This window comes from Canis aureus, chromosome 26 (assembly GCF_053574225.1).
Source record: "Canis aureus isolate CA01 chromosome 26, VMU_Caureus_v.1.0, whole genome shotgun sequence".
NCBI lineage: Eukaryota > Metazoa > Chordata > Mammalia > Carnivora > Canidae > Canis > Canis aureus.
The window spans coordinates 9,487,465-9,501,689 of record NC_135636.1 but is presented as its reverse complement, the minus strand read 5'-3'; the positions used below and the strand labels follow the sequence as shown (position 1 = coordinate 9,501,689).

Sequence of the window (14,225 nt, the reverse complement as noted above, 5' to 3'; positions counted from 1 at the left end):
CTCCCCGCTCCCCGCTCCGCGCGCGGACAGGACATGCAGTGAGGGCGCGGGCGGCCCCGCGACGCGCTCCCGCAGCCGGAGAGGCCGGAGCCAGCCCGGGTGGCCTCGCCAGCCCGCGGAGTTGCCAGCGGCGGGCCCTCCTCCCGCCGGTCCTTCCCCGCTCCTCCTCCTCGGCCGCCGCCGCCCCCGCCTCCCGGCCGCCCCCGCCGCCCCCGCCGCGCCGCCGCCCGAGGCCGAGGCCGAGGCCGAGCGCGGACGCCGAGCGTGGGAGCCATGGCGCGCGAGGAGGACCGGGACCCCGAGCGCCGGGAGGCGGCGGCGCGGGCCAGCGGCGAGCAGGAGGAGGAGGAGGGCGGCGAGGGACTGAGCGACAGCGACGACGAGGACGAAGACGCCGCGCCCGGCAGCGGCCGGGAAGAGGCGGCGGCGGCGGCGGCGGCGGCGGCCGAGCGGGAGCGCAGCGAGGACGCGCGGCTGCAGCGCGCGGGGCTGCCTCCTGCCGCCGTCCCCGCCGCGGCCGCCCGCGACAGGAGCGGCCGCCGCCCGCCCGGGCCCCCGCCGGGGCCGCTGCCCTGCCGCCCGAGGATGCCGTCGCCCGACGACGAGGACCGCGAGCGTCGCCGGAGCCGCCGGAGGGACCTCCTGCTGAGCCAGCTCTGCTTCCTGGCCTTGGTGGCGCTGCTGCTCTGGTCGCTGTCGAGCATGCAGGAGCATAATGGTGAGTGCCCGCGGCTCGCCCCGAGTGGGCGCTGCGGCTCCGGCAGCTCGGGGCTCCCGGGCCGCGCGGGGCGAGCAGGCTGGCGGCTGGGGCGGGGGGGCGGGAGCCACGGCTCCCCGCTGCCGTCCCGAGGGGCGCGGAAGGAGGGAGGGGGCCCAGGGGCGAGGACCGCGGGGCGGAGACGCGCCGGCCCGGGGAACCCTGACCTGCGCCCCTTGGCTCTAGCCCTCTTACCCACCGGCCCGCGGCGGGTGGGGGGCGGGCGGTGGTAGAGGCGGAGGGGACCCTGGCCCTGAAGAGGTCCCCCACGGCCAGCAATAAAGTTGTCCTGGTGAGATTCAGAACCTGTGCAGGTAACCAACCACCTGTACACCTTTGGCTTGTTGAGGCCCGAGGGGGACTGGTTGACTGGTGAACACGCTATTCTGCAGTGTTCCCCGAATAGAACAGGCGGTATGGACCAGATAGAGAGCTCCGTACTCGCTTTTCCAGAACAGGTGCCCGGAACTTCGGGTGGGTAGGAAAAAAGTGTCCGCCACCTGGCTAGGGTTTAGGAATGTGCTTGTTGGCTCTCACTGGCCACTCACTGGGAAGACCGATTCCTTTTGTGCACTTGCATTTCTGGAAGAAATCTTTTAGATTCCCGCCCCCCCCCCCCCGCAGTGGGTCTGCCCTTTACCCACAACTTTTGTCTTATCTTTGTCCTTGGCTTTTCTTGAGCTAAAATAGACCTTGTGGAGAAATGTGCTCAGAACACTTGTCCACCGAAAACAGTTTGGATTTGGGGGGGCAGCTGTCTAAATAGCAGAGGGGAAGACTTGGAAGAATAACTGTTGTAAAAACGGTTTTATATCCCAGCCCTTCAAGTGGCATGGTTCGTGGGAAAACAGCCATAAAAATGGTTGTGAGAAAAAGCCGTTACAAATACGTGCCTTGGTGTTAAGATCGATGCAGCTCTGCTACCAGGCGTTATGAAGTGCAGAATAAAAGCATTTTGATAGTGACAGTAAGGGGGTGGCATCAGTTGCAAAAGGGATCTCCCCCAAATTTGGCTGGTCTCAGGCTTCATGGGGAAAACAGATGGTCGGTCTTGGTTCAGGTCTTAACAGACCTCTTGACAGCCTTCCTCATATATGGTAATATGAGAGAGTCTGCCCGGGTCTTCCGTGGAGCCGTCGGGACTCCACAGCTCTCTCCCTTTCTCTTGAATCCCAGCTCATCTGGTGATGGGGAGTGACATCAGGAAGTGGGCTGTGCTAGGGAGGGAAGCTGGACCTCTCTCAGAGGGCAGTGCCAGACCTGCCAAAAGCAACTACTGACTGATTCTCACGAGGAGGGCTTTATTTAACCCCCTTTTAATCTTGATTTTTACAAGTGCAAAAGCCAGTCTGTACTTGATGCCACCTTTGGAAAGGACCATGCCAAGTCAATTACATGCCAGCCATTTTTCCTGCGTGCCAGGGCTCTGTGAATCTCAGAGTTCCTACCGCTGTTGGGGTATAAAAGACATTTTTCTGGATGGAGATATAGTTAAGTCCATCATTGGCAGGGGAGTGCCTGGGCCCTGGGAAAGCCGGGATGTTCAGGGGAAAGGGGGGGCGGGCAGAACTCTGCAAACTTGGAACCTGGTGACTCAAATGTCATTTTGAAATGGTTTCCCAAACAAGTGCCACCAACGCAGTTCCAGCTCTTTCCCTGGTCCCTTCCCTTGATCTCTCTTCTCCCATATTCTTTCTGCCCCTCTCTCCCCTCCCATAAATGTAGGGCTTCAGAAGATTCTCCCCCACCCCAGCAACTGGAGGGGAACAGTGAAAAGCCAGCAGTGGGAAGAGGGGATGCCATCCAGCCATTCCAGTTGTAATTCTGTCTCCAGTCACCTTTTCTTCAAGTAGATACTCATAATTTCATTACGTGATACCTAGCCAACTCTCAGCAAGGCCCAGGTTTTTTGAGCTAATTTTAAGATAGAAATTAGCGTGTGTGAAATCTGCAAGTGATCATTTAGCTTGGGGGGTTGTCATTCAGCATACTTAAGCATCTGAATAGTGACTTTTACCTGGGTGCTCTTCTACGTAAGGGTCCTTTTCAGTATGGATAAAAAGTTTAGAATTTAGCCTTGTTTTAAAGACACTCTGTCTGGGAGAGGCTGAGTGATCCGCTTAAGGTCACACAGCAATTGAGGAGTAGAGGTGGCCTGGCTCTTTGATCCCACCCTTGTTCCCTGGTATTCATGCCACCATCTGCCTGCAGCTCTGTAATGTTTATATAACCACTTGGGGGGTACCTTCCTAATGATCAAAGGAGATATTTTTATTTATTCACCTTGAAATCCATGCAGTGATTAAATGTAACTTCTCAGAAGCCTGTTTTCTAGCACATAATTGATTTTCTTTCTTTCTTTCTTTCTTTCTTTCTTTCTTTCTTTCTTTCTCTTTCTTTTCTTTCTCCTCCTCCTTTTTATAAAGAGGACAGTTCTTTGACCAAACCAAAATAGAGTGTGGTGTGGCAGTTGGGTTACATGGTGTTGTATAACATTTCCGATCATATGGAATATGAGCTCCCTTTCTTCACATCTGATCAAACTCCAGTATAGATTCCTTTCTGCTGAAATGGGTCACCAGCATTATTAAAGGGAAGGTTAGCGCTGGAGTCAAGACAAGGGTTAACTCTCACGGTAACAAAAGCAGTAATAATAACTGGAACTTGGTGGACCTTTAAGTGCCAGGCGCTGCGCTAAAGTAACTACACTTTATGCGCATGGCTTTATTTAAGCCTGCATGTACTCTGTGTGAACGCTCAAGCCTTCAGCGGTAGAGAAAGCAAGAGGTCCTAGATGCTCTAGTTAGTTGTTGCTGATAAAAATCTTATTTTTGATCTGTTTTCAGAGTCAATTGAAATAAGGCATCAGATTTGCTAATGAGGGTTTTCTTTTTTCTTTTTTTCTTGTTTTTGCAGCGAGAATGGATTGCTTTTGTATGTTTCGAGTGGTTCAAAAGTGTTTTTCTTTGAAGTAAGGAACCTGGTCCTCTTTTTATTCCAAAAGTCATGTGAATCAAGCCCAGAGATTCTAACTTAGGAGTGATTATAGACATCTTCTCTAGGAAGTTCCTAGGTAGGTGAATAATGAATAAGGGGGAAAATATGTAATACATACAGCTTAAAGAAGTTTATGTATATACTCTGGCCCAGTTACTATTGCTAATAAGAAATCATCCCACCCAAATGTAGTGGTATAAAACTACCTTTCTTTCTTTCTTTCTTTCTTTCTTTCTTTCTTTCTTTCTTTCTTTCTTTCTTTCTTTCTTCTCATGGATACTTTGGGTCAGGAATTTGGACAAGTAGGGATGGCTTGTCTCTGCTCCATATCTGGGGCCTCAGCTGGAAAGAGTGAAAGGCTGGGTGACTTGACAGCTGGGTCTGCAGTCATCTGCAGGCAACATTGCTCCCATATCTGAGGTTGATGCCAGCTGTTGACTGGACCCTTAGCTGGGCTGTCAACCAGAACACTTATGTGTGGCCTCTCCATATGGCTCTGTGTGCCTTAGTTTGAACTTCCTCGAGCACAGCAGCTGGGTTCCAAGATGATGAAGTGGAAGTACACCGCATTTTCCGGTCTTAGACCCAGAAGTCACATGGTCTCACTTCCACTGTTTTCTTTCCGCCAAGGCAGTGGCAGATGTCAACCCAAAGTCAAAGAGCTTGGGGCGGGAGAGCATAGATGCCACCACTTACTCAGTGGAGGAGCATCCGATTATGCTGTGAAGAGAGCATGCGGGCATGTGTGTTGATGTTTAATATGGGTATACGTGTTGTGGCCGTCTTTGGAAAGCCAGGGGTCCAAGGAATAATAACTTAGAGATCAGAGACATTTCCCAAGGTGGTAAACAGTGAATAATACACACATATTTGAAATACCTTCCAATCATGATAACATTGCAGTGCATTTGAAATCAGGTGGTATTTGGAAAGAGGGCTGCGTGCATGTGGGAACTGCAAATTTCAGTTACAGTTGCAGATCTGAGAGGCCATCTTTAGCTTTGTGGCTTCCTTTTCCTCAGAGAACAAAGGTCACGGCCTCTTAATCTCTTGTGTGGGTTACAGAAATGCCTTGCTGGATTCTCCAGCTTTATCTTCCCTCTCCACCCTCCCTTCCATGCTTCACTGCCTGGGTCTTCTGCTCCTCAAAGGGGTGATATTTCATCTGGCCCCAGGCCTGCCACACCTGCTGGTTCCACGGTCATCATCACAGCTAGTTCATCCTTCACTGACAGGTCCAAGATCTTCCTGACCTCAGAGAGCCCCCGTTTGGCTCTCTGAACACCCACAATTTTCCCTTCATAGCATTTATCACAGTTGGTTATTATGTATTTATTTGGCTGTGGTTTGAGTAACCTGTCCTGCTCACCAGATGCTAAGCTCCAGAAGGTTAGGGACCCTTTGATCTTTGCTCACCTTTGTCATCTGTGTCACCTGCCCAGAATAGATGCTCAAAAGACACTTGTTAGGTAGAGAAGCTGTTTTGATTTCTGATCTACAGTACCCATGGTAAAAACTAGCTACCATGTGTCAGGAGCTCAGTCACTGGCATACATTTTAATTTCATGATTTATAATTCTTCCCCCCCATCCATCAAATTCAATATTGTTACCCATTTTTCATAGGCTACCATGGAGCTGTAGGTTGAGTGCTTTGCCTAGTGTCACCTACTTAAGTGGTAGGATTTGAGTGCAAGCCCACTTGTATCTGAGCTGTATGCCACTGCCTTCCCTAGCCTCAGCTTAGGAGGACATGAATAGAAAATGGGAATCACGCTGCCTTTTTCAGTCTTCTGGGGAGAGTAAAGGAGTAACAGAAGGTTGCTTTCATAGAAGCAGTATTTTAGAAACACATTGCTTTTCAACCTTTTCTATTTTCTGCCTAAGCATATATAGATGTGTCTCTCCTGGCTTTTCTTAGCTGCTCATCAACCCAGATTTTTCTCAAAGATTTCCTGTACTTGCAGGCCTTGAATCCTTGTGGGAAGATTTCTTTTTTCTTTCTTTCTTTCTTTCTTTCTTTCTTTCTTTCTTTTTTTAATACCCCAGAGGGTTGGCAAAGCCAAAAGAATTGCAAAACCAGCCATTTGCTGAGAATTTCAAGGCTTGGTGGAAGTTGGCTGATAGGACAGGATTTTGGCAACTCTCTTTTTCCTTGAGGAGATTCCTTTTCCTTGAGTGATACAAGTTTTCTGGGGGAGTAATAGTACACAGACTCTTGTATTGGGAAGACTGAGGTACAGAAAGTTCAGAAGGCATCCTTGAAATCACATGGCAAACGAGTGATCCCACTAGGAAGGTAATGCAGGTTTTTCTGCTCTTTCCCTGCCTTCACTTTCTGCCTTCAGAGCTTGTTTGGTATTGACCTCTGTTTATCTTTGCAATGGTTTGAAGCATGGTATTCTTCTGTAGGATTTGAGAATTTGATGTATTAAGGGTCCAGTGGAAGAAGGTTTTCTCTGAATGAAGTGGTTGGTGGTGGCACTATCTAGCCAGTTATAATTATAGAGTCATAAGTTCTTAGACATGGATGGCATCTCTTGGACTCTCTCCTGGAAGGTGCACTTGTCCTGTCCTTGTCCTCATCCATGGGGGCAGTGATGCTCTTCATTGTTGGGAGTCCTGGGGGCTTCATCCTCCCTTGTTGGTTTTCCCACCCCTACCCCCACCTTTGTAAGTAGTCCTTTAAGAAACTCTTCAGTGGCATCTCTAGAATGAATTCCTGCCTGGACCCTATTGGTATAAGACCCAAGGGCCTCCATTAATTCACTGAGTACACATGTGGCAAGCTTTTTGTGAGTTATTGGGGTAATAGTGGTATCTGATCAGAATATTGTCCTTGTGGTAGTTTACACTTTAGTGGGAAGAGAGGTATTGAACAACTGATTTTCAAGAATTATGGGAGAGATGAATGAGAAATATAGAGGAGGCGTTGCTGGTAAGGAGAAACTGGAACTTGGAAAATAAAAGGAATTAGGTTGCTAATGAATGGGGGACAAAACAAAATTATAAAAAATGGGCAAAAGATATGAGCAGGCAGTTCACAAAGCAATTGCAAATGATAAGTAGAAAAAATCCTTAGTCTTAACAGTAATAAGAGAAATCTAATTTTAAAGATTTATTTATTTGGGGGGGTGCTGAGGGAGAGAATCTTCAAGCAGACTCCCTGCCAAGTGTGGAGCCTCACATGGGGTTAGATCTCATGACCATGAGATCATGATCTGAGCCAAAGTCAAGAGTTGGACACTTAACCAGCTGAGCTATGCGGGCACCCCTCAGGGAAATTTAATTTTAAAAATGATGAAATACCATTTTTAACATCAGATTGGCAAGAATGAAGATGTATGATAATGTCCAGTGTTGGCAAAGGTGCAGGAGAGGTGGCTTCTTTCATTCACTGCAGGCGAAAACATAAATTGGTTATATAAACATCATGGGGAATTGCAGGGTGAGGACCTTTAGGGACAGACCCCAAATGAAGCCTTGGCTAATTTTTAACGAGATGTATAGAAAGGGGAATGTTGGGATTAGAAAGGCAGTGCATAGACTTTGGAGCCTTGGATAGATACTCGACTTTCCCAGACTCATCCATGACTGTGGAGCATGTTGGTCATGATCTAGACTAAAGACATTAGGTGGGAGTTCCAGCAAGCAGGGGAAAAGGCCTTTGTCATATCTGGAGGCGTTTTTACCATCGCAAATTGCTTATTTGAATATGAAATCTAGCCATTATTCCTTGCTTGTCAATCACACTTTATTTCTATGAGAGTGAGAATAATTAATGTCTGCTCATTTGTGACCTAGTTGGTGAAATTTCACATTTGCAACCTGACTCATTTCTCTCTTCATGTTTCCCTCTGTGCTTCCACATTGTTTGACCACAGCAAACATCATTTTCACTTGAGTGACATACCATGGACTCAGAACCTATTGCAGGATAGGAAGTAACAAGCAGGTTTCTTGAGGAGGACTTTGATGTAAGAACAAAGGGGGTGGGGAGGATGGGCCCCCAGGAGAAAGGGGGTGCCACAGGTTGACATCAAGAAGTCAATGGCACCATTTTTGAGGAACACGAGATAATCACTTTTGGATGTTTTGATTTTGATTACTGGTAGGACATCTAGGTGGAGTATAGCTGATCATTAAAGGTCAAGGTTCAAAGCAGTTGCTACAAAGACCAGAGAAGAGTATGCATGAGGGTGAAAATTGTCTTTTTTTTGCGTAGCTCCGTGGGTCTCAATCTTCTCTGCACATTGTAAATACTGGGGAACTTTAAACTCAACTTAGGTCTGGGTCCTGCCCCAAAGATTCTGACTTAATGCTTCAGGGTGTAGCATGGGTATTGGGATTCTTTACAAGTGAGGCACACGGTTCCAGTGTGTAGACTGGGTGCCCTGGGTTAGATCAGTGGTCAGCATTTACCTTATCACGGCCACGTCATAGCTGAGCTGTGAAGTCCACTGGGCTTAATTTTTCTGTCCTAAGCATGAATGAGTATTTGTCTGCTTTGTTTTTTAAGCCTTCACCACTAATTTAAGCCCAAACTTTCCTCTGTCGTCTTCATTTTCTCTGCCTATGTTCACTGCCATTGGATAGTCTATCCAGGTCTCTTTTTGAAGAAATCTTTCTTGGATTCTTCCCGCTTGTTCAAGTCTGGACAGGTTGCTTGTTAAATCTGCTGCCCAGCTGTCATTGTGTGATCTCCCTGCCTGTGGGTTTTTTCCCCCAGTTCCCTCTATATTGAAAGGATCCCATGTAAGTTTCCTGTCTTTCTTGGCTTATCCCTTCATTTGTGGTATGTTTCTGGCGATCACATACTCCAGGTGCCTTCTAAGACGGGGGATGTGGAAATTACAATACAAAGGTTTGAGACATTGTAAATTTGAAAATACATTAACACTGGCCCCACATTTTGAAGGTGGGAGTGGATCAGGAATTCAGATTGGAACACAATTTCCACACAGTTTTGAAAGCATTGCTTTTATAACTGGAAGGCATTGTCTTATAACTCTTATAACTTGCCCCTGAGAAGTCTGATGCTATTCCACTTTTAATTCTTTCTTATGAAACCCCCCCCCCAAAAAAAAAACAGAAAAGCATGTGTGCTTTTTGCCCCTCTCCTAATGTTCAGGTGTATCACAGTTAATTCGGTGGTGTGGTTCTGTTTTCACACATTTTCCTGGGCACTGACCTGGTCCTTTTAATCTGAATGCTAATGTCCTTTGGATCTGGAGATCCTAAACTCTGCATCCTAAACTCTCTCTTCTCTCTGAATTGTCTGTATTTGGGTGTTTTACTCCTGAGATTGAGCTTCTGATTTTCTTATCTCTTCTCTCCTGTTATTTTTCTCATCCTCTTACTCTAATTCCCATAGGTTGGCTAACCACATCTTTTAATTCTACTGAGCTTTTAATTTCTTCCATCATGTTTTTATTTTTTTTAATTTTATTTTTTTATACTTCATTTTAAAATATTTTATTTTCCAACATATCTGCCTTTTTTTTTTCTTTTTACAATATCTGGTCCTATTATGATGATTTTTAAAAGGATTTCCTTTTTTATTTTATTTTATTTTTTATAATAAATTTATTTTTTATTGGTGTTCAATTTGCTAACACATAACACCCAGTGCTCATCCCGTCAAGTGCCCCCCTCAGTGCCCGTCACCCATTCACCCCCACCCCCCCCCTTTCATCATGTTTTTAGTTTCTAAGGGCTCTTTTTTTAAATCCCTGTGAAAGATATTTTTAGTAGCAACCTGTTCTGCTTCATCAATACAGTATCATTGCTTATATCCTGACTTGGTTTCTCCAAGTTTCTGTTGTCTATTTGTTTCATTTTCCATGTTATGTGCTTTCTGTGAAAGTCAAGTGATTCTTAGTGTCTGCTCGTATTTATGTGAAGCCATTGACATGATGCTTGGAAACTGTGCAAGGAGAAGGATCTGTTGACTGTTTCTCTGTAAGGTGATCTGGCTGCGCCATGTCACTGGGTAGTGCTCCCATGTCTCTAAGTTCTGGATCTTTATCATTGAGTGGTCAGATTTCTCAGACAGGAGATGGGTCACCCTGTGTCTGGAGGGAAATCCAGTGGGAATCCAGTAGGAGAGGAAGCGGGGTTTTAAGGGGTGTTGTTCAGTGGAAACATTTTCCAAGGCTCAATGTGTTGTCTCAGGGTGGTTATGAGTATGACAGAGCTGAACAATTTATTTTGATACATTGCAGGACCATCCTGAGTTATTTCAGGCTCCCTTCCTCCTGCCCTCCTCCCCTCCCTTCCTGCCTTCTTCCTTTCTCTAAACTCCTGTACACTCAAAACTGATAAAAGTTGTTGCCTCCTGGGAGGGCTTATCCTCAGGGGCAGGGGGAAGGCATAGTTTTCACCATCTTCTTAATTTTAACTGAAATTTTTATAGAGATAGCTGTAGATTCACATGGCAGTTGTAAGAAATAATGCAGAGACCCCTCGTAAATTTTCCCCAGTTTTCTTCAGTGGTAACATTCTGCAAAACTCTATTATAATATCATAACCAGAATAGTGCCATTGATGCAAGCTACTAACCTTATTCAGATTTTCAAGTTTTACTTGTACTTATGTATGTATATATGTGTGCAGTACGTGTGTGCATTGTATATGTATATAGTGTGTGTGGTATGTGTTTATGTGTATACAAGTGTATATGCCTGTGTGTAGTATGTGTGTACCTGTGTGTGTGTATGTGCTCTATACAGCTTTATCACCTGTGTTGGTTGCCATAACCACCACAATCAGAATATTGCACAGATCCATCATCCTGAGGGTAACTTGCATTGCCCTTTTCATAACCACACAGACTGTGTACCTTTTTATGTGGAAGGAAGAGTCTAAGTAACTCCTGTCACCTACTCCAAAAGTAAAGTTAAAAGATTATAACTTCTTGAATTAAAGGCAATTTCACTACCAGTCATGTTGCTCTACACCAAAGGCTGCTTGTAAGTTGGGGGGTAGGGAGAGGAGTGTGAGGTCAGTGGACATTCATGAGATTGGGGAGTAGAGATCTTGCTCAGTTGTTGCATTCTTTTCTTCCAGGGATGGCAGTGTGTGCTAAGTGCCAGATAAAGGCCGCTCAGGGCTGGTGACCCATTTCTCTGGTGGATAATGTTGTGAGCACTCTGTGCAAAGTTTATCCAAGACGCTTGTTCATTCAGGCGGGTTAGCCAAGCTTTCTGAAATACTGTTTCACTGTTATGTGTCCCCTAAAGTATCAGAGATGGAGATCTTGGGGACCGTGGTCTCTTAACATCTGACTTTATGTTTGAGGAACCTGATGTGAAAGAGAATCACAGTCAGGGCCAGGACCCCGGTTTTCTGACTCTTTGCTTAGTAAGTACTTAACACCCCCCCCCCCCAGAAAACTGAGGTTAAAAATATATTTAATGCAGATGGACTCAGTGGAATTATTTCAAATTCTGAAATATTTCTGAAGTGTTGGAATCTTGCTGGGAATTATCTGGCATTCAATGTAGTCACTAAAAGGGGGAAAATTAGGGAATTTCAGGGGGAGCTACTTCTTTTAACAAAAGATTTGTTTTTTTCAGAAAATACTGGCTCTTAGGACACTTGTAGCTTGCTTCAGGAGAAAATGAACATCATTGGTTTACCTTCCATCTGGGTAGTCACCTCCTACAACCTTGAGAATGATTGGTCATTTCAAAGATGAATGCCCATGAATTTTTCTTGTTGGGAGCTTTGAATTGACAAGATTTCAACATTTTTCATACCTAGTGTTGCAATTTTAGTCTGTGATTTGAACACCACTTCCAAACAAAGCAAAGCTTCCTAGGACCTTAACACCTTAGGTTTTGAAAATCCAATGATCATCACCTTCTTAGTGGGATTTCAGTGTGGTCATTTGAAATTGCAAGTGTTTGTTGGGGTCAATGCAGAGAGAAAACTCATGGTACCTACTTCAATAAATCTGGATATGAGGACAGGTCAATTGCGGTATTTTCCAACATTGTGGTATACTTCCTCCCATATACATTGCAAAAGTTGATAGACTCCTATATAAAATGTCTTGGATACTGCTTTTGAAACTAAAAAAAAATTAATATACAATAAAACTGATTGACAGTCAGGATGTGGAACGAAATGTCACCCACCCCCAGAAACATTCTCAAACTAACCCTTTGTAATTATATACTTCCTCATCCCTAATCCCAGATCCATTCTCTGTCAACATGGTTTTGTCTTTTTGAGAATGTCATACATATAGAATCCTCCAGGAAGGAATCTTTTGATTGGCTTCTTTCACTTGGCAGGATGCCCCTCAGATTTGTCTACATTGTTCCATGTGTAGGTAGTTCATTCCCTTTATGGCTGAATAGTATTCCATTAAACAAGATGTACAACAACTTGTTTATATATTTGCTTGTTGAAGAACATTTGGATTGTTTTTAGTTTGGTAATTATGAATATAGTTGCTGTAAACATTCAGATCCAGTTTTTTTTAATTTCTTTTTCTCACCTTCCAGTACAGTGTTGAATTTGAGTGGATGTGCTTCCCTCATCCTTGATCTTAGGGGGAAAGCTTTCAGTCCTTCATCATTAAGTATGATGTTTGCTGTAGGACTTTCATAGTTGAAAAAGTTCTCATCTGCTTATAGATGGATATTGAAATTTGTCAGGTGCCTTTCCTACCTCAATTGATATGATCCTATGATTTTTCTTCTTTAGATAGTTAATATGATGGATTACATGGCTTGACTTTCAAATATAGAATCAGCCTGTGTACCCTGGAGAAGCCCCACTTGATCATGGTGTGTTTTTTATTTTATTTTCCTGGATTTTAATTGGTCACATTTTGTTGAGGACTTTCACATCTGTGACCACCCGAGATATTGGTCATAGTTTTCTTTTCTTGTACTATCTTTGTCTGGTTTTGCTGGCCCTGTGAAATTAATTAGGAAGTATTCCCTTATTCTCCATTTCCTGAAAGAGATTGTGTAGATTTAGTGGATTCTTCTTTTTAACTTATAATAAACATTTCTTCATGGCATTAAACTTCAAAAATAATTTTTAGTGTCTGTATAATAATCATACTAAAAATCATGATATTTTTCTTAGTATTTATAGCAAGCTGTATTTATTGAATACTTGGCATGCTTGAGGCGCCATTTAAGTGCTTTCATCTGTATTGGCTCCTTGAATCTCCACAATATCCAGTGGAGTAGGTACCATTATAATCTCCATTTTACCAACAAAGAAAAATAAGACAAAACATGTAAGTAACTTGCTTAAAGTTTCTATGTGTCCAGATAGTATTTGAATTCAGGCTGTCTGAATCCAGACCCATGGTCCTATTACATTGTATTCTCTGGTGATACAATAATTTGTTTATTTAGGTCTCCATTTGGGATATTTAGGTATTTTCTGTCTTCACTTTGAGAATGTTCTTGTACTGAAGTCTTTGATAATCAATGACAATTCCTTTAGGCTGGATTCCTAGAAGTGCTATGTCAGTGTCAAAGTGCATGCCTATTGTAAAGGCTAATATCCTGCTATGTAATTTTCAAGGAATTTGAACAAATTAGAAGTTCCAACAGTAGGCTTTGAGAGTGTTCAATTCAGTGTTCTCTGACAGAATTGAATATTATGATTATTTTACATATTTTAAATTCAGTTTGATTGGGAAGAGATAGTATTTCATTGCTTTACTTTGCTAGCAAAGCTGAATGTTTAAAAAATCTTTTTGGCCATTTATATATCATGTAAGAAAAACTACATCTGTTCTCCATTTTTTTCTAATGGGATAACTGTTTTTCTTAGTGATTTGCAAATCTCTTTATATATTCTATATATTCATCTTTTATCCCTATGAAGTTTTGCCCCCTTTTTTGGCATACTGAAAATTGTCATTTTTATCTGGTCAAAACTATATCTCTTTTCTTTTGTACTTTTTCATTGTCTTATTCTTACAATCAGAATCTCAAATGTGTGTTCATTCCACATAATCCTTTATGTCTTTTCCCTCCTATTTGTATGATTTAATAGGAAAAACCCCATCTTTGTTTCATTTGGAACTTATCTGAGTTAAGATGAAGATTTAACTTGAACAGAAGAACAGATTTAACAGTTAAATTGTTTATTCAATAATCTTTCCTTTACCCGCACGTTTGTGGTCTGACCTTTATTCCATGCTTGTTCTCTTATGTGTCAGAAGCAGTTGTTGTGATGTCTGTTTTGTTCTATTTTCTCATTAATTAATTGTTGTAGTTCATTAACATATTAATTATCTGATAGGGCAAAACCCCTCTCCTCTTGTTCTAGGAAAAAAAAATTATTTGCTGTTATCACTTGTTTATCCTTCCAGGTGAACTTTAGAATCTCTGTCGAATTTTGCTCAAAAGCCTCTGGGTTTTGACAAATCTATAAATAATTTGTGGAGGAATGACATTTTATAGCATTGATTCTTTTCATTCCTAGTGTGCTTC

At 43.7% G+C, this 14,225-nt stretch overlaps 1 protein-coding gene across 2 annotated transcripts in view; it reads left to right on the top strand.

Annotated features, from left to right (window-relative positions):
• Positions 1-234: 234 nt before the first annotated feature.
• The window catches only part of SLC24A3 (solute carrier family 24 member 3), a 481,089-nt gene continuing 467,098 nt past the window's right edge, over positions 235-14,225 (top strand). Inside the window, exon 1 of one of the 2 annotated variants that reach the window (XM_077872013.1) lies at positions 235-718. In XM_077872013.1, the coding sequence (XP_077728139.1) occupies positions 274-718 (445 nt within the window). In that variant the 5' untranslated portion in view covers positions 235-273. The remainder of the gene's footprint in view (positions 719-14,225) is intronic. The other variant, XM_077872012.1, reaches the window with a different exon arrangement.